General features: G+C 44.0%; 1 protein-coding gene across 2 annotated transcripts; it reads left to right on the top strand.

The window, feature by feature from the left end:
• The first annotated feature begins 1,747 nt into the window (after positions 1 to 1,747).
• Positions 1,748 to 18,607, top strand: LOC139171509 (putative P2Y purinoceptor 10). 2 transcript variants are annotated; one of them, XM_070759798.1, is made up of 4 exons: positions 1,849 to 1,952; positions 11,489 to 11,497; positions 13,296 to 13,335; positions 15,274 to 18,607. In XM_070759798.1, the coding sequence occupies exons 1-4, from the start codon at positions 1,897 to 1,899 to the stop codon at positions 16,417 to 16,419; spliced, it is 1,251 nt and encodes a 416-aa protein (XP_070615899.1). In that variant the 5' UTR covers positions 1,849 to 1,896; the 3' UTR covers positions 16,420 to 18,607. The 2 variants fall into 2 exon arrangements, with proteins under 2 accessions (XP_070615898.1, XP_070615899.1); XM_070759797.1 differs by lacking the exons at positions 11,489 to 11,497; positions 13,296 to 13,335 and having other exon boundaries at positions 1,748 to 1,952.
• The last annotated feature ends 5,435 nt before the right edge of the window (positions 18,608 to 24,042 follow it).

Below are 24,042 nucleotides of genomic sequence, written 5' to 3'. Positions count from 1 at the left end.
TGAAGTAGTCACCGACAGGCAGGACGTTGCAGCCTATGATCTTGTGGGCAATACTTAGATCTTGTTTAAGGCATCTTAGTTCTAAACTTTCTAGGCCCAGGATTGAAAGTCTAGTCTCGTAGGGTATTCTACTTCGAGTGGAGGAGTGAAGGGCTCTTCTGGTGAAGTATCTTTGGACATTTTCAAGGGTGTTAATGTCTGAGATGCGATATGGTTTCCAAACAGATGAGCTGTATTCAAGGATGGGTCTGGCCAAAGTTTTGTAAGCTCTGGTAAGTAGTGTGAGATTGCCAGAGCAGAAGCTACATAGGATTAGGTTTACAACTCTTGAAGCCTTCTTGGCTATATTGTTGCAGTGGGCTTTGGCTCTTAAATCTTTTGTTATTAGTATACCAAGGTCTTTAACCGAGTGGGGATTATCTGTGATAATTTGATTATTCAGTTCGTATTTGGAGTTCAGATTCTTCTTCCCAATGTGTAGGACAGAGCATTTGCTAGTTGAGATTTGGAGTTGCCATGTGTTAGACAACTCAGAAACAGCGTCAAGGCCTTTTTGGAGAGTAGATGTGTTATCGGTGGTGTTGAAGAGTTTTACATCGTCAGCGAAGAGGACACAGTTGCTTGTGATGTAAGCGCAAAGGTCATTGATGTAGAGAATGAAGAGCATTGTATCTTGACTGTGTTTGTAAGTATGGCCACCAATCTATGATTATACTCTGTTCGTTTAATTCTTGATTCGCTGTAAGTTTCCCCCGACTATCTAATAATTCTTTATATCTTACCATCTTTTTCTTGTCTAATGTATTCGGGTTTATCATTGCCTCCATCTCCTTATCTGTTCCCAACACTTCGTTGCCTTAGTACATTGCTACCACATGTGGTAAAAAGTTCCTTCTTTACTTTTACATTTCCAACAATCCGGTTTTATGTTATTATAGAGTTTGGCCAATTTTACTGGTGCTAAATGCCATATGTAAAGCAATACATGTTCCCTCGATTTTCGCGGTGGATGCGTTCCGAGACCACCCGCGAAAGTCGAATTTCCGCAAAGTAGAGATGCGGAAGTAAATACACCATTTTTGGCTATGGACAGTATCACAAGCCATCCCTTAAGACTTTAAACCCCTAAATTAACATTTCCCATTCCCTTAACAACCATTTACTCACCATTATTACTGGTACTCACCATTGAATAAGACACAGTGATCCGGATATTTATAAATATAATTATTTATTAACAATTATTTTTTTTGTTATTTATTTGCAAAAATTAATAGTTTGGCAATGACATATGACGTCATCGGGCAGGAAAAACCGTGGTATAGAAAAAAACCTGCGAAATATTTTTTAATTAATTTTTTTTTTTAAACCGTGGTATAGGCTATTCGCGAAGTTCGAACCCGCGAAAATCGAGGGAACACTGTACAGCAATTTTATATAATTTTTCTTTTTGATTTTCCCCCCATATCCATATTATGGATATGCAGGGGTATTTTTATTCTCTTTCTCCTTATTTTGCATTAGACTGCATTCATTTTTAATAAAATTAATGTCTAAAAAGTTAAAAGAAACAAAAAAAGCAGGCAGACACGGCAAACTTGGATGTGGTGTGAAAAAGTGGGCAATTTTTCAAGGCCACGCTCTCGTTGTGATGTCATCGGTTGTTTTGGCGTTTCTCCAGAAAGCTGTGGCTATATTTTAAGTGGGCAGAGAAACGACAAACAGGATTTCCTTCCGTACAGTCACAGCTCTGGACGTTCATTCGTCTTTCTGAAAAACTTTTCAAGACCCTCCTCGGCCTTCGAGATCGCCACGGAGAGGTTGAAACTGCCTGGGAATTCTTGTGAGTGAAATGAGGAAAGCATCAATGTTCAAAGGAGGCGTCTGTTGCTTTTCATGGCTTATGACTTTCTGCGGTCATCATCTCTTGAAGGAGCACAAACTGCTATGAGGTAAGGCTGTTTTCCTAAAATCCAGAATGAGAGGGGGGAAAGCTGCACACTGGGGTATCCTTATAGCCAGGTCTCAAAGTGTGAATTTGCAGGAAAGAATTCAATTATTGTCTTTCGTAAACTACTCAAGACCCATCTATACCGCCAGGCATGGGGGAGCTGAGACACCTTTCCCCCAGGCTCTTTATATTTTATGTTTGGTATGTATGTGTTGTTTGGTTTTTAAATATGATAGGGTTTTATATGCCTCTTTTTTAATGTTAGATTTGTTTTGCTATAATATTGTTTTTATTATTGTTGTGAGCCGCCCCAAGTCTTCGGAGAGGGGCGGCATACAAATCTAATAAATTATTATTATTATTATTATTATTATTATTATTATTATTATTAATTATTGCAGATGCAGAAATGGGTTTCAGAGCTTCGGAATGCTTTGCAAATCAGCAGTAAGCCCCACCCTTAAATAATTTCACCCATATCATAGATTTAAAGTGAAAAACAAGGTTTTCCTGCCAAGGAAATCCATTCCGCAGCGAGGCTCAGTTCTTTTCTTCGGAAAGACTTCTTAGTTTTAGGAACTGGCACATTTCACTCTTGAACTTCACAATGTGCTGCTTTATATTGTTGTAATGATTAAGATCTCTTTCAGGGTTTTTTTTTAAAAATCTGGTGGGAAAACAGCACTTAACCAAATAAAAGAGGAACCTTTATCAAATCTTGTTAAAGATTTCCATCCCCTCCTTGTTGGACTGAACAGCTAATTGTGACTTCTGAAAGGAAAATGACAAAGGAAAAATGACATTTGTCCAGAAACAATTAGGGTCAAGTTCCAGTTTATTCTTTTCTTGGCAGTCAGTGTTCATTTAAACTGGGATCGAGTATGTCTCTGAGCATCTAAGATCTACCAGGTTTGGGATGCAAAAATGCAGAAGAAAAATACTAGGCAGCTCTAAAAAGAAACAAATCTTGGGAGTCTTCGGAGAGGGGCGGCATACAAATCTAATAAATAAAATACAGTGATACCTCGTCTTACAAACGCCTCGTCATACAAACATTTCGAGATACAAACCCGGGGTTTAAGATTTTTTTGCCTCTTCTTACAAACTATTTTCACCTTACAAACCCACCACTGCCACTGGGATGTCCCGCCTCCAGACTTCCGTTGCCAGCGAAGCACCCGTTTTTGCGCTGCTGGGATTCCCCTGAGGCTCCCCTCCATGGGAAACCCTATCTCCGGACTTCCGTGTTTTTGTGATGCTGCAGGGGAATCCCAGCATTGCAAAAACGAGCGCTTCGCTGGCAATGGAAGTCCAGAGGTGGGGTTTCCCAGCGAGGGGAGCCTCAGTGAAATCGCAGCATCACAAAAACACAGAGGTCCGCAGGTGGGATTTCGAGGACTTCGGTGTTTTTGTGATGCTGCGATTTCACTGATGCTCCCTTCACTGGGAAACCCCACCTCCAGACTTCTGTTGCCAGCGAAGCGCTCGTTTTTGCGATGCTGGGATTCCTCTGCTGGGATTCCCCTGCAACATCACAAAAACACAGAAGTCCGGAGGTGGGGTTTCCCATGGAGGGGAGCCTCAGGGGAATCCCAGCAGCGCAAAAATGGGCGCTTCGGCTGGCAAAAGGGGGGATATTGTGGGCTTGCACGCATTAATCGCTTTTCCATTGATTCCTATGGGAAACATTGTTTCGTCTTACAAACTTTTCACCTTAAGAACCTCGTCCCGGAACCAATTAAGTTTGTAAGACAAGGTATCACTGTATTAAGAATATTCTCTTCTCCCCTTTGCCTTTAGTGGCTGTCTGAATTTGTCTAGTCCAGATGTGATGTCTCTGCCCTAAGACTTATCCGATCCTTTGCAGGGTTGATCCCTGAGGATAACAGCCTTAAGTCAAAGATACCACAATCCATACCGCTTTGATCCCCTAAGTGACAATGCTCCAGAAACTACTGTGTCATTGAAATATCTCCCACAGTTCGCTTCTTCCTTAAAAGTGCAGTTTTTGAATGTTGGAAGAAATGTCCATCTGCATTTTGTCCCGAGTCCCAAGCTTGGTTGAGCCTGCTGGGTGATGTAATCTTCCCAAGTGCCATGTGGTGAGTTCTGTTGGTAGATGGGTAGATGGACCCAGGGGAAGAGCCTTCTCTGTGGCGGCCCTGGCCCTCTGGAACCAACTCCCCCCAGAGATTAGAACTGCCCCCACCCTCCTTGCCTACGTAAACAACTTAAAACCCACCTCTGCCACCAGGCATGGGGGAATTGAGATCCTCTTTCCCCCTAGGCCTTTACAATTCTATGCATGGTATGTATGTATGTATGTTTGGTTTTTATATTAATGGATTTTTAATCATTTCTAATACCAAATTACTATTGTACACTGTTTTATTGTTGCTGTTAGCCGCCCCGAGTCTCCGGAGAGGGGCGGCATACAAATCCAATCAATCAATCAACAAACAAATCAATCAATCAATCAATCAATCAATCAATCCTCCCTTTGTTGGATCTTGGGTGAGAGCATTTGCCTATGAATAGACCTAGCTATCTCTTTACCTCTTATGGGACAACTGCTGTGGGCTATGGAGGAGGGTGGGGGCCAGTGATGGACTCCTACAGGTACGCAGAATTGTAGAAAAACTTTGGTCAGGTACACAGAACCGGTAGAAAAAAAAATTTCCCTTCTGGGCTCTGGGTGTTTTTCCTATTGCAATAAATGAGGTTGAATGTGTATAATTTTAGAAGATAATATATATTTCTGTGTGCCTGTGTGTAATATATATGTACACATATGGCATATACTGTATACATAGAATTAAATAGTATATTTTGAATGTTTAGTAACAGTAAGGGAAATTGTATCTCTTGGAGGCGAGGAGAGGCCAGGCACCCTAACCCTAACCCAAACCCTTGACATGAGGGATGTCAAGTTGGCCACCTTTAAGCCAATCACATGACTTTTAAGCCACCCCCCAATCACATGATCGTCAAGCCACTCCCACCTGGTCACATGGCTGGCAAGCCACACCCACAAAATAAGCCACGGCCACAGTTTGGTAGTAAAAAAAATTGCCGTCCTTCACTGGTGGGGCCTATTAAGAGTGAGACTACTTTCTGCCTCAAAAAACATGTTTCTCCATTTCTCATCCAGAGAAGTATAATATTCTGTCTTTTTAATATTTCTCAAAATATTTCATTTTTCTAGGAGTGGGTTGGGTGCTAACTTCCTGCATGAGTATGCTTATTATTATTATTTTCTCTTTTGAGTTTCTTTTGCTTTGTGGTGATCAAGAAATCCGAAAAGACCCAGAGTTCCTACAGAGTTAGGACTTTTCTCTGTGAACTGGCAAAAAATTATGGGGTGTACTTTGGGGCACCTTCACTGCTGATCCTCATTTTGCCTCTGTAATAAGCTATAGAGAGTGTAGAACAGGGGTCTTCAAACTTGGCAACTTTAAGACTTGAGGACTTCAGTTCTTAGAATTCTCCAGCATAGCTGGTGTAGAACAACAGAGACAAGATCTGATGATAAACTGGCTACAGATCAAGAATATGATTTGTGCTTCGGAAAGCATCTTGTTCATCTTCATTTTCATCAAGATAAAAGAAAGAGGAAAGAAGACACATTCAGACTGACAAGATATTGTTACCATAGTTGTTCTGATAAATCTCAAAGGCTACTGAACTTCTTGGGGTTTTTTTTTCTTGAAAACCTTTCGCTTCTCATCCATTCGCAACGAAGAATGTTCTTTCTGTGCCAACTCAAGAAGCTCAAACTGCCCAAGGAGCTTCTACTACAGTTCTATAGAGGAATCATTGAGTCTGTCATCTGCACCTCTACAACTGTCTGGTTTGGTTCTGCAACCCAACAAGACTGACAGAGACTTCAGAGGATAATTAGAACTGCAAAAAAACCAATTGCTGCCAACCTGCCTTCCATTGAGGACCTGCATACTGCATGAGTCGAAAAGAGGGCTGTGAAAATATTTATTGACCCCTTGCATCCTGGACATAAACTGTTTCAATTCCTACCTTCAAAATGTGGCTACAGAGCACTGCACACCAAGACAACTTGGCACAAGAACAGTTTTTTTTTTCAAACACCATCACTCTGCTAAACAAATAATTCCCTCAACACTGTCAAACTATTTACTAAATCTGCACTACTATTACTACTAGTTTTTTCTCATCATTCCTATCACCCATTTCCCCCCACTGATGACTGTATGACCGTAAATTGTTGCTTATATCCTTAAGATTTTTATTAATATTGTTTCTTCGTTGCTTATTTGACCCCTATGACAATCATTAAGTGTTGTACCTCATAATTCTTGAGAAATGTATATTTTCTTTTATGTACACTGAGAGCATATGCACCAAGACAAATTCCTTGTGTGTTCAATCACACTTGGCCAATAAAGAATTCTATTCTATCTATTCTGAAACTAAAAAACTTTCTTGAATGAGAAGCGAAACGTTTTAAGGGGAAAAGACCCAATTAAGTCCAGTTACCTTTTGGAAAACCACCTTTGGGACAACCCTGAGCCAGATTATTGAAAATCTCCATAAAAAATTGTTCTGCAAATGCAATTTTTAGACTCAAGAATCTTTCTCTGCATGCTTACTTAGGTTGAACTTGTATTGTTTCACAAGTTTTGAAGTTTAGGTCAAGGTCCACCAACTTCCCATCGGTTTCCTGGTTGGGGAGTCACGATTATTATTTTTTGGGGAGGATGGGTTACGTGACTGTTTGTTTACACATTTTTAAAAAGAGGTCGTTATCCCACATTGCAGAAAAGAAGTTCTCTCCCAGAGCAGGAATGTAGGGGAAAAGTCTCTACTAATGGTACAATGGAAAACATCGCTAAAAATATAAACAAATGAAAACCATCCGTAAAACTCTCAAAGCAAAGTTTGGGAAAAATCAGAATGTTGGACTATCAACCAGAGAAGGGTCGTGTGACCCTTTGAATCATTATAATCATTACGCCAACACCCAACTCAGGCTACTTAGCTCAAGAAGGGTTTGGATGAATCAGCAGTAGGAGGAAGAAAAGAACAGGGTGGGAAGTTTCAAGGAATACTGAACCATTTGATTCCCCTCTATACACACACAACAGCTGAGACACGAAGGTATTAAAAATAGTCTGTAAACAAACAGACCCAAAATAGAAATGGATTGACTTAGAGGATTTTAGCAAATACTATGTGAAGAACCTCTGTTTCTAGTTGTATTTTATTTTTATTTTATTTTATTATTTTATATTTTATTTAGCCTCTTGTCCATTAATCATCTTGGTTGCTCTTCTTTCCAGTTATTATTATTATTATTATTATTATTATTATTATTATTATTATTATTATATCATCATCATCATTAATAATTTCCAACTGCCAATATTGTGCAATGTAGCCTGCCCTCTGGAGTGAAACAGGTAAATCTAGGCATAAATTGATGTGTTATATTTTGTATTTTTATCTCTTGTGTTTTTATTGAAATAGGATGTGAAGATGCCATACAATATATGATGATGATGATGATGATGATGATGATGATGATAATAATAATGATAATAATAATAATAATAATAATAATAATAATAATAATAATAATAATAATAATGGAACTTGTGCCGGAACTACCATTTACCAGTGGCAAAGAACTGGTGGGATCATAAGCCCGAAAAAGTGGTCAAAAATGAGCAAGCAAAACTACTGTGGGACTTCCGACTTCAGACTGCCCGAATTCTGAAGCATAACACACCAGACATTGGGATCGTGGATGAAGTGGACCCAGAGACAGGGTTTGGAGCAATTGGTACTTTTATTCAGCTCAGAGAATAAGTGACAGCTCAGCAAGGTAAAGTGACAATTCAGCGAGTACCGACTGACTCTGGCTGGAGAAACCGCTCCTTTTATATATTTGCGGTTCCCGCCAAAGCCAGAGCCGGCCGCGTCTGAGCCAATCAGGAGCGACTTCCTGCTTGGGCTCAGACAGCGCTGAAAGAGGAACAAACTATTTACAGAGTTACAAGGTAGCCATTACAGGATACAACACCCCTCCCCTCATAGTTGGACACATCCATCAAGAAAGCCATGTGACAAAGTCGTCCAATCGGTGGGGCCTCTGAGGAGCTCGCGCTGACCTGCGCAGTTCAATTTCTCCTTCGCCACCGACTGTGGAGGATGGCTCGCCGCTGTTCTCCCGGTGTTGCGGACTTGGCCTGGTGGGCCCAACGAAGGCTTCGGAGGACGAGGATGGTTCGGCGTCGCTGGATGGTTCCCCCTGGCCCGATAAGTCTCTTTGCGTGTCTCTTATTTCGGGCAACGTACTAAAGTCTGTTGAAGGGGGAGAGTCCATGTCAGCGGTTTGTGGCAATTGATTTTCTGTTCGCTTCCGAATGTGGTCTATGTGTCGTTTCCACAAACGACCATCCTCTAGTTTAACAACATAGGTCTTAGGTGCATTTTGCTTAACAATAATTCCCTTCATCCAGTTTACATTTCCATCAAAACTCTTTACATATACATTTTGTCCCAAATACATTTCTCTTTCAGGTTTTGTACACATTTGGTTATTGTTAACACAGAACCTTGGGTTTAACCTGTCTAGTGGTGACCTCAACTTCCTTCCCATCAATAACTCTGCAGGGCTTACATGTGTGTGCGAGTTAGGGGTAATGTGTTGGGTGAGTAAGAATTGGTCCAAGTTCTGTTGCACATCCCCAGGGCCTGATCTGCGCAATGCCTCCTTTGCCACCCGTACGTAACGTTCTGCCAATCCGTTAGCCCAGGGCGAATAAGGCGAGATGAGGGCATGCCTGACCCCTAGGCCATCTAGGAACAATTCGAATTGCCTGGCTGTTAGCTGTGGCCCATTGTCAGACACTAAGAGATCTGGGCAACCATGGGATGCAAACAGTCTGCTCAATACCTTGATAGTGGCACTTGTGGTTATGTTGTTCATTGCTATTATTTCCAACCATTTGGAGAAAGCATCAACCACTATTAAAAAATACTGAGACCCCACTGGGCCAGCAAAATCAATGTGGATTCTAGACCAAGGACCAGCAGGCTGTTCCCACTCAGCCGGAGTTGTTTTGGGGGGACTGGGTCGTGACTCTTGGCACGGATCACACTTTGAAACCCAATTTTCAATATCAGCATCCAGCCCTGGCCACCATAAATGCCCCCTTGCCAGGCTCTTCATCCTGACAATCCCAGGATGACCCACATGTAACATTTTAAGTACCTTTCCCCTTAGGCTTTTGGGAATGATCACTCTATCCCCCCACAGTAAACAACCTTTTACATACGATAATTCAAGTCTTTTGTTTTTAAAATCACACAATTCAGGTTTCACAACATCATTTTGCCATCCCTTTAGAACACAGTTCACCACTTGTTTAAGGATTTGATCTTGCTGCGTGTGTGCAGCTACCTCTTTTGCTGTGGTTAGTGGGTTTTCCTCGAGTTCTATCATTAACACATCTGTGGAAGGAACAGGGTCTTCCACTAAGTCTGCTATGGGGCATCTGCTTAGGCCGTCTGCATGATTGATTTCCTTCCCCCCCTTGTGGGTGAGCTCATACTGATACCCTGAGAGGAAAAGAGCCCATCTGATTAGTCTTGGAGACATGAAAGGTGGAGTGGGCTTGTTGGGGGCTAGCAGGCCTAGTAAGGGTTTGTGGTCAGTGACTAGCTCAAAGCTTCTTCCAAAAATGTAATTGTGAAACTTCTTTACCCCTGCCACTAATGCTAGAGCCTCCTTGTCTAACTGGCTATAATTCCTTTCTGTGCTGGTCATGGTTCTAGAAAAAAATGCTATTGGGGCCTCTGTCTTATTAGGTAGAACGTGAGCTAGGACTCCTCCTATGCCGTACGGCGAAGCGTCGCACGTGAGCCTAATGGGTAGTGAAGCACTATATTGGACTACTACACTTTTAGAGGTTAATAAATTTTTTATTTGAGAAAAAGCTTCACGTTCAGTTTTCCCCCATGTCCAGCGGGCTTCCTTCTGGAGTAAACGATGGAGAGGCTCTGCTACTGTTGCCTTCTGCTTTAAAAAAACGGAATAAAAATTAAGGAGGCCCAAAAATGCCTGCAACTCATTCTTATCTCGTGGCTCTGGGGCTTCTCTAATTGCTCTCAGCTTCTCTGTTGTGGGGTGGATACCTTCCTCATCTATTTTATATCCTAGGAATTCTATACTGTTGGTTCCCCAGACACATTTATCAGGCTTGATTCTTAAACCTTTGTCCTGTAACCTCTTAAGTACTTCCCTTATTCTTTTGTTTACTTGTTCCTGGTTTTCCCCTGCAATTAAGATGTCATCAAAGTATGGAATGGCCCCATTTACCCCTGACAATAGGCGTTCCATAATGCTCTGGAATATTCCTGGGGCTATGCTTACCCCAAACTGTAACCTCGTGCATTTGAAAGCCCCCCTGTGCGTTACAATTGTTTGAGCGTTTGCTGTTTGTTCATCGACCGGAAGTTGCTGGTAAGCCTGCGCCAGGTCGATCTTTGCGAACCTTTTCCCCTCCCCCAGGGAGTGTAGCAGTTGTTGCACAACCGGGATGGGGTAGGGGTGGTGTTGGAGTGCCTTGTTTAGGGTCGATTTGTAATCAGCGCAAACTCTTAACGAGCCATCTGGCTTCAGAGGGGTAACTATGGGAGTTTCCCATGGCCCCTGCTCCACAGGGACCAAAATACCTTGGCTAATGAGTTTGTCCAGCTGTATGTCTAGTTTGGGGAGGAGCGGCAGGGGGACTCTGCGAGGTTTTAGTCTGATTGGTGGGACCTTGGGGTCAATAGAGAAAGATATAGGGGGCCCCTTATACAATCCCAGTGTGGGGCTGAACACTTCAGGGAACTCTTTCACAAAGTTAGGCATATCATAACAGTTTACATTACACACACCCGAAATCTCGATTCCCAGTGGTTCCATCCATGCTAAACCCAGAAGAGAGTGCTTGGCCCCTGTTACAATAAGCATGGGAAGGGTACATTTAACATTCTTGAATGCGATAGGTACATTTGCTGTTCCCAAGACCGAGATTACTCCCCCCTGAAAGTCTCTAATCACCAAAGAGGTTTGATTTAGGTCAGCCTTAGATACATTAGGCATATACAGTTTAAATTTTTCCCAGGGCATGATGGTATATCTAGAGCCCGTATCCAGCTCCATTGAGCAAGGTTGGTTATTGAGTAACAGTGATATAACAATTTTAGCCCCCTTTTTGGTTGCCGTGTTATTCACGGAAAATTGAGAGTTACCTCTATAGTAGTCGCGGTTAGCGGTTGAGTAGTTCCTTTGACCCGCGTTGTGGAATGGTCTCCTTTCTCGCGCTTGGGGGGTCTGGTTTTGAGGTCGCTGGTATTGCGGTGTGGCAAATGTGTCCTCTGGCGCTGTTGCTCTGCATGCGATGGCGATGTGGCCTCTCCGGTTGCAACGGCGGCATGTAGCGTCTCGGAAGGGGCATCGATGGCGCTGGTGATTTCCCCGGCAGCCCGCGCAGGGGGCTGGGTGAGTAGCTCTCAGGTGTCTCGGCTGGTCTTGCACCAGGAGGCAGTTGTCTCCGCTGGAACTTTGTTGGCTGGGGTTGTCTGTTTCCACGGCGCTGGGAGACGCGGAGTCGATTTTTGCAATGAGTTCTCGCCTTCCGTGCTCTTTCAATTCTCTCGCCGCCGCGTCGGCTGCTTCTGCGGTTTGCGCCAGTTTAATTACGGTTTGTAGAGTCGGCTCTTCTTCGATGAGGAGTTTATTTCTCACCGTGTTGCTTTTCATGCCGAAAACCAGGGCGTCGGTGAGGCGAGCTTCCGGGTCTTTAAACTTGCATTGAGCAAGTACCGTTCGCAGCCGCGTTGTAAACTGGCTGATCGACTCGGTTTCCCTCTGAACCATCATGTGGAATTGATGCCGAAAAACCATGGCTGGTTTGGTCGGCTTGAAGTGGCTCGCCAGTTTTTGTTGTAGGACGTCCCACGCTGTGGCTCTTGCTTGTTCTGGTTCGGTGAGAGTTTGGGCTAGTCTGCGGATTTCTGCGCCGCAGTAGTTAAGGAAAATAGCCCGTCTGCGATCGGCTTCGGCGTCCTGCATTCCCGCCGCCTCGAGGAAGATCTCGAAGGTGGCCATGTACTCGTCCCATGTCGATTTCTCGGGATCGAAGAGTTCCGGAGCCTGGCCGATCTGGATTTTGTCCATGTTGCACGCGAAGTTTCTTCCGTCCGTTCGTCGCCAGTGAAGTGGACCCAGAGACAGGGTTTGGAGCAATCGGTACTTTTATTCAGCTCAGAGAATAAGTGACAGCTCAGCAAGGTAAAGTGACAATTCAGCGAGTACCGACTGACTCTGGCTGGAGAAACCGCTCCTTTTATATATTTGCGGTTCCCGCCAAAGCCAGAGCCGGCCGCGTCTGAGCCAATCAGGAGCGACTTCCTGCTTGGGCTCAGACAGCGCTGAAAGAGGAACAAACTATTTACAGAGTTACAAGGTAGCCATTACAGGATACAACAGTGGAGAAAAAGAAAGTATGGATCATCGACATCGCAATCCCAGGAGACAGCAGAATTGAGGAGAAGCACCTAGAGAAATTAGAGAAATACGAAGATCTAAAAATCGAGCTGCAACAACTCTGGCATAAGCCAGTGAAAGTGGTCCCAGTGGTACTTGGCACGCTGGGCGCAGTGCCAAAGGATCTCAGCGGACATTTGAAAACCATTGGAATTGACAAATTCTCCATCTGTCAATTGCAAAAGGCTGCTTTACTGGGATCGGCAAAGATAATTCGCCGCTACATCACGCAGTCCTAGGTGCTTGGGAAGCGCCCGACTGGTGATGAAATATGAAATCCAGCATAGTGATCTCGTTTGCTGTGTTGTACTGACATAGTAGTAGTTGTAGTAGTAGTAGTAGTAGTATTAGTAGTAATAATAATAATAATAATAATAATAATAATAATAATAATAATAATAATCTCATTTAAGCAGGAAGTGGGGAGAAATTGAAGCCTCTCAGTTGCAAATGAAGGTTGAGGTGTTTCTGCTGGCTTCTGATGAGAGCTTGAGACTTCTGATTCATTACTCACAGCAGAATATCCTTCGGGGGGAAATATCATTACAGCAGCTTAGAATCAGCAGACAGGAAGGAAGAGAACTCATTTAAAGCTGGCTCATGTGAAAATGAATGGCCGTGCCTCCCATTCATGGTCAACCCACCCCTTGACATAGAGCAGGATTTTAGCTCCCTGGTTAAAAATAATTATAACTTAGGCTCCTTTGCCTTTCGTTCGCCACTCTTTCCCTTCCGCTGTGTGATTTAATCCATGGAGCTTGGCAGAAGCGAAAGAAGCCAGAAAACTGCGCCTTCAAACCAAAGTTGGGTAAGCATTATAGCTTTCTCAATTTCCAGATATTTTATTTTATTTTATTTTATTTTATTTTATTTTATTTTATTTTATTTATTATTTTATTTTATTTTATTTTATTTTATTTTATTTTATTTTATTTTATTTTATTTTATTTTATTTTATTTTATTTTATTTTTTATTTTATTTTATTTTATTTTATTTTATTCTATTCTATTCTATTCTTTTATTTTATTTATTTATTGTTTATTTGCTTTGTCAAGTATGGATTGGTGGTCTACAAAGATGTAACAATGTTTATATACATGATATATTAAGAGAGAGATATTAGGACAGGGGACGGAAGGCACGCTGGTGCACTTATGCACGCTCCTTACTGACCTCTTAGGAATCGGGAGAGGTCAACAGTGGAGAGTCTAAGGGTAAAGTTTTGGGGGTTAGGTGATGATACTACAGAATCTAGTAGCGAGTTCCGTGCATCAACTACTCGGTTACTAAAGTCATATTTCCCGCAGTCGAGTTTAGAGTGGTTTACTTTAAGTTTGTATCTGTTGTGTGCTCGTGTGTTGTTGCAGTTGAAGCTGAATTTCAAATTTGCAATCTCACGTGGAGATCCCAGCTAGTTTGGGAAGTTGCAACAAGGTAGGTCTTGCTGAGGGTGTAAGGATAATATCAACTGCCACCTTACGCTTCCTTGTGCTTCACTACAGGGGTGGGTTCTAAATTTTTTTACTACTGGTTCTGTGGGCGTGGCTTATTTTGTGGGTGTGGCTCACAGACATAAGCGAACAGAGAACATTTCACCCTGCTATAGGTTAAATCTTTCCAGACTGTGGATTATAGTATCTACAGCTATATAAACTTCAGTGAAGGGCTGCAAAAATTTTACTACCACACTGTGGGTTTTGTAGGTGTGGCTTGCCGGCCATGTGACCAGGTGGGAGTGGCTTGATGATCATGTGACTGGGGGTGGCTTAAAGGTCCTGTGACTGACTTAAAGGTGGTCAAATGGATGTCACTCACACCTAGGGTTAGGATTAGGGTTCCTGGCTTCTCCTCGCCTCAAAGAGATACAATTTCCCCATCTTATTATTACTGAACATCCAAAATATACTATTTAATTCTATATATATATTTTATTTATTTATTTATTCGATTTTTATGCCACCCTTCTCCTTAAACTCAGGGTGGCTTACAACATGTTAGCTATAGCACTTTTTTAACAGAGCAAGGCTATTGCCCCCACAATCCGGGTCCTCATTTTACCCACCTCGGAAGGATGGAAGGCTGAGTCAACCTTGAGCCGGTGATGAGATTTGAACCGCTGACCTTCAGATCTACAAGTCAGCTTCAGTGACCTGCAGTACAGCACTCTACCTGCTGCGCCACCCCGGCTCATTCATATTACATATTACATACATACATATTACACACAGGCACACAAAAATATACATTATCTACAGTGATGGGCTCCTACGGGAACGGTCAGGAACGCAATTCCGGTAGCAAAATTTGGAGCTCCACCCCAGAGCACTCAATTTGCACTGAAAGATGTTGAAACAAAATGCATAAGCCACACCCACAGTGTAGTAGTAATAATTTTGGTAGCCCATCACTGATCTACGATATAAAGTGTATGTGTATGTACACACATACACATGGACAACCCTTCTAAAATTATGCAACCTCATTTACTGTGAGGTTATTCAACCTCATTTACTGTGATAGGAAAAACATATCCAGAGCCCAGAAGGGAAAAAAAGAAAAAAAATTCAAATTTTTTCTACCAGTTCTGCATACGCAGCCGTACCTATAGGAGCACTGCTTTTAGGTAACAATATGATTTGACCAATAAACTTGGCATGTGTATTTAAGTCTACAGCCTTCCTTTCTCACTTGTCTTTCTGTCGAAGGAAATTAAGCGTTTGCTCCTGTTTTTCCTGTTCTTCCCAGGGATCTTCTCGTCCACCCACTCCGTTCAGGAAGTCCGCTGACCGGACCAAGATGCCGGCTGACAATTCTTCTGAAAATTGTTCCGACCCTTCCATGGGTTTCCAAGCCTCCTTATACGCAGCGACTTATGTGATAATATTCATCCCTGGTTTGGTGAGCAACAGCCTTGCGTTGTGGGTTTTGGGTTGCTTTGTCAAGAGGGAAAGCAAAGCAGTCGTTTTCATGATGAATTTAGCCGTGGCCGATCTGGCTCACGTTCTCTCCTTGCCTTTGAGGATGTACTACTACATCAACCACCGGTGGCCCTTTGGGAGCTTCCTCTGTCAATTCTGCTTCTACCTGAAGTACGTCAACATGTACGCCAGCATCTGCTTCCTCACCTGCATCAGCATCCAGAGGTATCTCTTCCTCCTACACCCCTTCCGAACCAAAGATTGGAACTACAGGCACGATGGCGCCGTCAGCGCTATCGTCTGGATCGTGGTGGGGGCGGCTTGCTTGCCCCTCCCAATCCTGAGAAGTCCCAGCGACAACACCTGCTTTGCTGACCTTGGAGTAAAACAGCTGACGCGGGGAGCCTCCATAACGCTGATGGCGGTAGCAGAGCTCTCCGGATTTCTGCTCCCTCTTGCAATCATCATTTACTGCACGTGGAAGATGAGGCAATCCCTGCAGGATCCCCACGCTCCGTTGCAACAGGCCGACGAGAGGCGGAAAGCTTGGCGCCTGATCTTGGGCTGCGCGGCTGTCTTCTTCGTCTGCTTCACCCCTTACCACATCAACCTGCCGATCTTTATGATGGTCAAACAAGGGGTCTTTGGAAGCTGCTCAGTCCGTCACCAGGTCCTGAATCTCCACACCATCACCTTGTGCCTTGCAAGCCTGAACTGCTGCTTGGATCCAATTCTCTACTACTTCATGACCTCCGAATTTCAGCAAAAGTTCTTCCGACACAGTAGAGCTGCCTTCCTGCACCGGTTCATCCATTTAGACAACAGCAGGACTGCAGTTTCCGCTGCCAAGGAGGAAGAGGAGGAGGAGGAGAAAGGTGGGAAGAGAAGCGAGAATGTTTTGATGGCCTATTTTCGACCCTTCCGGCCTCAAAGACTTGAAAATGATAGCATGGAGCCCGCTCTGTCTCCTTAGCTAATAAACGATATTAGATGATCGGGGTGGGATTCAACCATTTTGGACCAGTTTGGATGAACCGAATGCTAATTTTACATCTGGTTTGCTGAAAGGGTGGTTGCAAGAACTGGCTGCCCACCCTGCCCCTCCCCTCCCAGGAGTCTCCACGCGGCCCATTTTGGATGCCAGATAAATGCAAGGCCCATGCGGAGGCTCTGGGAGGGTGAAAAATGGGCTTCCTGGAAGTTCCAAAAGCCTAGAAACAGGCCCGTTTCCACCCTCTGGAGCCCGGAGAAGCTATTTTTGCCCTCCCAGAGGCTCATAAAAAGCCTCCGGAGCCTGGAGAGGGTGAAAACCCCCCCTGCACTATGGTGCAGGAGGCTGAGTAGGCCACGCTCACCCTGGACACACCCACCCAGCAACCAGGCAAAGAACCAGTTGCTAAAATGTTTGAATCCCACCTCTGGATGAGCTGCTATCATTTGACTCCTCAAATATTGATGATTCTCAGCTAGATAGATGGACGTGGATCTGCAGAAAATGATTGTGTTTGGTTTGTTGATGGGTGAGATGTAAGTTCGATTCAGGGTGATTCACAGCAGATGGTCCCATGCAGCCTTTGCTTGATGGAACCCAAAAACGAATTAAGTTTTGGAACCAACCTCTGTTTCTTGAAGTAAGAACTTGCCGTATTTTTTCCGAGTATAAGACGCACTTGGGAAGGAAAATAAGGGGAGAAAAATCTGCCTACCATGTATTCATCTGACTAGCATCCTTAGCCTGGTCAGCTTCAGCACATTATTATATCCCCTAGTTAGGGCTGAAAAAAACCTTATTCGGAGGGGGAAGCAATGAAAAATAATCTGCAAAGCCTGGAAAAAAAACTTCAGAAAGAGTAGCAATGAAACAGCCTGCAAGCCAGGAAGAGCCGAGAAGATTGTTAGCACCTCATTGGGCTGGAAAAAAACAGCTTTGAAAAAGCTACATTCAGAATATAAGAAGCACCCAAATTTTCAGCCTCTGAAAAGGTGTGTCTTATATTCCAAAAAATACAATAGTTTATGATACGTGTGCTGCAGCCACAGATTAGGTGAGACTCCCAAGGGCTCGCTTGGCAACAAATCTTAAAAATGCATCAGGTGGGTCAGAGAAGGTGTAAGGTCCTCCAGGGAATCCCATAATGGGGCCCACAGACATCCCAAGAACAATGTTAATTTCTTTGAACCTGAAGAAAAGATTATAGGTGTACAGTATGTGTGTCTATGTTTTACTGAACAAACACATTAAGAATGAGCTGGGGTGGCACAGCAGGTAGAGTGCTGTACTGCAGGCCACTGAAGCTGACTTGTAGATCTGAAGGTCAGCAGTTCAAATCTCATCACCGGCTCAAGGTTGACTCAGCCTTCCATCCTTCCGAGGTGGGTAAAATGAGGACCCGAATTGTGGGGGCAATAGCCTAGCTCTGTTAAAAAAAAAGTGCTATTGCTAACATGTTGTAAGCCACCCTGGGTCTAAGGAGAAGGGCGGCATAAAAAACGAACGAACGAACGAACGAACGAGTGAGTGAGTGAATGAATGAATGAATAAATAAATAAGAATGGAAAAATAACAACATCCTATAATACAGAGTTTAAGAAAATTTGTTGTGGTGGTGGTTCTTAGTCTGACCCAATGTGACCCCATGGACATTGTTCCTTCAGGCGCTCCTGTCCTCTACTATCCTCCGGAGTCCATTTAAACTCACGCCAATTGCTTCATTGACTCCATCCAGCCACCTCATTCTCTGCCGTCCCCTTCTTCTTTTGCCCTCAATGGTTCCCAACACTAGGCTCTTCTCCAGTGAGTCCTTCCTTCTCATTAGGTGGCCAAAGTATTTGAGTTTCACCTTCAGGATCTGGCCTGCTAAAGAGCAGTCAGGGTTGACCTCCTCTAGGACTGACCGGCTGGATCACCTTGCAGTCCAAGGGATTCACAGGAGACTTCTCCAACACCATAATTCAAAGGCTTCAATTCTTTGGCGCTCAGTCTTCCTTATGGTTCAACTTTCACAGCCCATACATTACAACTGGGAAAACTATAAGCCTTGACTGTATACACTTTTGTTGGCAGGGTGATGTCTCTCCTTTATTAACCCTGTAAAACATTTTCCCTACATATCTGAAACTTGAAATTTCATGACTTTTCAGCAAAATAAACCAATAAGCATTACTTTTTTCATTTCGATTTTCATTTCAATGTGTGCAGAAATGTTCAAACATGTTTCCAAGTGAAAAAAGCTTTCAAAAAGACCAAATATAAGTACAGTGGTACCTCATCATACGAACTTAATTGGTTCCAGGAGGAGGTTCGTAAGGTGAAAAGTTCGTAAGATGAAACAATGTTTCCCATAGGAATCAATGTAAAAGCAAATAATGCGTGCAAATCCTTCAGGAAAATCCCAAACTTTAGAAGGGAGGCGAACAGAGGGCAGGAGGAGCAGCTAAAGGGGGCGGGTGGAAGAAGCAAGGCTAGGCTAAAGGGTGAGTGGGAAGGAAGAAAGGCAAGGGGGGCGCCCCTCCCTTTTCTTTCTTCAAAAGACACCGTTTCAATTCCTTTGCAAGCACCTTGTTCTCTGCAAAATTTTTCCTCCCCCAAGCTGCCCCTCCCTCCTCCCTTTTCTTTCTTAAAAAGACACCCTTTCAGTTCCTTTGCAAGCACATTGTTCTCTGCAAAAATTTTCCTCCCCCAAGCAGCCCCTCCCTTTTCTTTCTTCAAAAAAGGGGGGGAAAAGAAACCCCTTCATCCCAGCAGCAGCTGCTTGGGTTCGTAAGGTGAAAATAGTTCGGAAGAAGAGGCAAAAAAAAACACCGGGTTCGTATCTTGAAAAGTTAGTTAGAAGAGGTGTTCGTAAGATGAGGTACCACTGTACCTAAAATGATCAATTTGCAGTCCGGGTCAAATAGACCTGGGAACATGTCATTAGGGAGTTTTATCGAACACTACAGCAGGGTTAATATGCTGTCTAGCTTTGCCATGGCTTTCCTCCCCAGGAGCAAGTGTGTTTTAATTTCTTGGTTGCAGTCCCCATCTGCTATGATCTTGGAGCCCAGGAAAATAAAATCTGTCACTTCCTCCATTAATCCCCCATCTATTTGCCATGAATTGAGAGGGCCGGGTGCCCTGATATCTGCTTTCTTAATTCTGAGTTTCAAGCCAGCTTTTGCGTTCTCCTCATTCACCCACATCGAAAGGCTCTTTAGTTCCTCTTCACTTTCTGCCATTAGAGTGGTATCTTCTGCATATCTGAGGTTTGAGACATAGGCTCTGCCCAATTGTTTACATGAATCCAATGGTTTCAGATCCATCAGACAGATAAGAGAGATCGAAGTAGAAGGGTGTCAAAATTTGTGGTACAGTTTGGAACTTGAAAAAAATAAATTCTGGGGAAATGCATACAGATATCCAAAGATAAGGGAAGGGGGAAGCTTATGAAGGGGGAAAACATATTATCACCCACCAGAGGCATTCAAGCATACAGAACTATATACAGTGGTACATCTACTTGCAAACTTAATTCGTTCCGTGACCAGGTTCTTAAGTAGAAAGGTTTGTAAGAAGAAGCCATTTTTCCCATAGGAATCAATGTAAAAGCAAATAAAGCATGCGATTGGGGTAACCACAGGGAGGGTGGAGGCCCTGTTTCCTCCCAGGAGATTCCTAGAGCGTCCCCGCAGAGGCTTCTCCCTGCCTTTTCCGGCCCTGTTTCCTCCCAGGAGATTCCTAGAGAGTCCCGATGGAGGCTTCTCCCCACTTTTTCTGGCCCTGTTTCCTCCCAGGAGATTCCTAGAGAGGCCCCAGGGAGGCTTCTCCCCACCTTTTCCAGCCCTGTTTCCTCCCAGAAGATTCCTAGAGAGGCCCCACGGAAGCTTCTCCCCATCTTTTCCGGCCCTGTTTCCTCCCAGGAGATTCCTAGAGAAGCCCCATGGAGGCTTCTCCCCACCTTTTCCAGCCCTGTTTCCTCCCAGGAGATTCCTAGAGAGGCCCCACAGAGGCTTCTCTCTGCCTTTTCCGGTTACAGTTTCGAAGGGTCAGGTTTGTAAGTGGAAAATGGTTCTTGAGAAGAGGCAAAAAAATCTTGAACACCCAGTTCTTATCTAGAAAAGTTCATAAGTAGAGGCATTTGTAGGTAGAGGTACCACTGTACTTTCAGAAAGAGATGCACAGAATGAACAGTACAAACTTTTTCTGAAAACCTATAAATGGTCACTGTGATGAGAAATTTAGGAAACATGAAATGAGCCCCCATTTTTACCATAATGGCTAGCAAAAAGGGGGAAAATCAGAATAGAATAGAATAATAGAATGGAATGGAATGGAATAGAATAGAATAGAATAGAATAACAAGAGTTGGGAGGGACCTTGGAGGTCTTCTAGTCCAACCCCCTGCTTAGGCAGGGAACCCTATACCACGTCAGATAAATCGTTATCCAATCTCTTCTTCAAAACTTCCAGGGTTGGAGCATTTGCCACTGTAATATTCTGGTGAATCAATGCAGAAAGAAATACAGAACTCAAGTTAAATTTTATGGAGTCATCCAGATCAGTGAGCTCCAACCTTGGCAACTTTAAGACTGGCTGAGGAACTCTGGGAGTTGAAGTCCACAAGTCTTAAGAACATAAGAACAGCCATGCTGAATCAGGCCAAAGCCCATCGAGTCCAGCATTCTGCGTCACACAGTGGCCCACCAATTGTCCATGGGGATCTTGAGCAGAAATAGAAGGCAAGACCCTCCCTTTCCCCTGACCCCCAACAAATGGTACTCAAGGGAATCCTGCCTGCCTCAACCAACATAGAGGCGGCACATGGACATCCATTTTAATAACCACCAATACACTTGGCATCCATGAATCTGTCTAATCCTGCCTCGAAGCTGTTGTGATTCAGCCTGAGGCTCCTCAGGGAACGGCTGGAAATCTACCGGATCCATGTTCAGAGGGGGAGGACGATGAACAGGAGGGGGAGGACCAGGCAGAAGAGGAAGAGGAGGAGGGAGAGCAGCCTGAGACCCCCGGGGGGGCTCTCCCCAGCGAGTAGCCTGGATTCATTAGATGAAGACACCCAGGCTATCATAGATATGAGGCAGAGACGGGCAGCCCAAAGAAGGGGCCAATTAGCAAGGTATTTCCATCCCTGAATTGGTAACAGCTGGGTTTGGGTGTGGTTCTCCTCAGCAGGGTTGAAAAGGCAGGCCCGCCCTTACTGTATTGTGGAGAGTTATCAATTGGGAGTCCTGTGACCTTGCTTCGATTCTTGGCGTCTCTGATCCTGGCTTGTGGCTTCGAAGGCTGAAGACTTGGGGGAGGCGTGGGTTTTATTACCTCCAGTGTTGTTTTTGCCAGCAAGAATCCTGTTTTATTGCCTGGCCGTCGTGAAACCTCTGTGAAGCTTCATAACGTTCCTGTCTGTAAGAACAGTTTTTGTTACTTTTGTTTGCTTTCAAATATATAAACTGCCTTTGCTTTTTACCAGTGTGTCTGGCTACTCTTTTTAGGTGGTGTTGGCGTCTGGGGGGACCCAGACAGAACAGAAGCTATCAAGGCTGACAGCTGTCATGACCTCTTCTGGAAGTGAATTCCATAAACCAATGACCATCTGGGTAAAGAAATATTTCCCTTGATTTGTCCTCACTTTCTTACCTATGAGCTTTAGCGAGGGCCCCCTTGTCCTAGTATTGTGTGATAGAGAAAATATTTTTTCTCTATCCACCTTTTCTATCCCATGCTTGATTTTATACACTTCAATCAAGTCACCCCTTAAATGCCGTCTTTCAAGGCTGAAGAGACCAAGGTGTTACAACCTGGTTACATAAGGGAGATGCTCCATTCACTTGCCCTTTTTCGCACCTTTTCCAGTTCCATTATATCCTTCTTGAGGTATGGTGACCAGAACTGTACACAGTACTCCAAGTGTGGTCTCACCATCGATTTGTACAGAGGCAATACAACACTTACCGACTTATTTTAAGTTGCCAAGGTTGGAGAGCGCTGATCCAGATTGTAATTTTCTCAAAGGGATTTTCTTCATAAGGCAACCTGACTGTTTTTTCCTTGAGGAAGAAAGGGGAGAGGGAAGAAAGTCCACATGTTGGACAGAGAGGATCATGGGTTCGAAAGAGGGGTAGAAGAAGAGTACTAGATGACCTACAAGGTCCCTTCCAACTCTAATAATATGTATCTCTAAATAATAATAATAATAATAATAATAATTATTATTATTATTATTATTATTATTATTATTATTATTATTATTTATTAGATTTGTATGCCGCCCCTCTCCGAAGACTCGGGGCGGCTCACAACAATAATAAAAACAATATTATAGTAGAACAAATCTAATATTAAAAAAGATATAAAACCCTATCATTATTTAAAAAACCAAACAACACATTCATACCAAACATAAAACACAATATAAAAGAGCCTGGGGGAAAGGTGTCTCAACTCCCCCATGCCTGGCGGTATAAGTGAGTCTTGAGTAGTTTATGAAAGACAGGGAGGGTGGAGGCAGTTCTAATCTCCTGGGGGAGTTGATTCCAGAGAGCCGGGGCCGCCACAGAGAAGGCTCTTCCCCGGGGCCCGCCAAATGACATTGTTTAGTCGACGGGACCCGGAGAAGGCCAACTCTGTGGGACCTTATCGGTTGCTGGGAACCGTGCGGTAGCAGGAATGAGTCAGGAATTCATGACTCCTTTAAATCGTGCTGATACAATCCCCTGCCTTTTGCTCTTAGCTCTAAGGGGCCAGGAGGTTGAAAAGGTTAACGTGTAAAAAACTGGAAATTCTGGGTGGAGAGGAAGGAAATTGTGTTTTTGTGAAAAACAGAACACTTATCAAAATGCTTGTTATCCTCTTGATTAAGATGTTTTCTTTTCTTTCACATGTATGCAAAGGCAAAGGGAAAGTCATAGCGGTTTGGTTTGCATTCTTGGGAAAAGAAATCAGAAAACCAGAGAGGAGTTACCGGAAAATTAGATGCCGGGAGGGGGGGGGAGAGGAAGGACTAAGTCAAACTTGCCAATGGATAAATCCAGCCATTCCAGTCTGCTACTCCACAGACCTGTTAGGACAGGGATGCTCAACCCCTCGACCAGGGAGCGGCACCAGTCCGAAGCCTGCAAGGAACCGGGCCATGCAAAACAGCAAACTCTATTTGTCCATGTGCAGAATGCAGGCAATGTACAAAAATGCACCTCTTAGGAGAAGCCTACTAGGCCCAAAACGGATTGCGGGGAGCTGTGGCACAACCTCCCAGGAGGCTTCAGGGAGGCCTACTAGGCCCAAAACGGATTGCAGGGAGCTGTGGCACAACCTCCCAGGAGGCTTCAGGGAGGCCTACTAGGCCCAAAACGGGTTGCGGGGAGCTGTGGCACAACCTCCCAGGAGGCTTCAGGGAGACCTACTAGGCCCAAAATGGGTTGCGGGGAGCTGTGGCACAACCTTCCAAGAGGCTTCAGGGAGGCCTACTAGGCCCAAAATGGGGCACATGGGGTGTAGTGCGTACCCCCACAGCCCATTTTTGTTCCTGGTAGGCTGCAGGTAGGCCTTCTAGGCTCAAAACACCCTCATGGCCCATTTTTGCTCCCAGGAGGCTGCAGGGAGGCC

The sequence above is a fragment of the Erythrolamprus reginae genome, chromosome 8 (genome assembly GCF_031021105.1).
Source record: "Erythrolamprus reginae isolate rEryReg1 chromosome 8, rEryReg1.hap1, whole genome shotgun sequence".
In the NCBI taxonomy this organism is placed as follows: Eukaryota; Metazoa; Chordata; class Lepidosauria; order Squamata; family Dipsadidae; genus Erythrolamprus; species Erythrolamprus reginae.
This window is presented reverse-complemented; position numbering and strand designations above follow the sequence as displayed.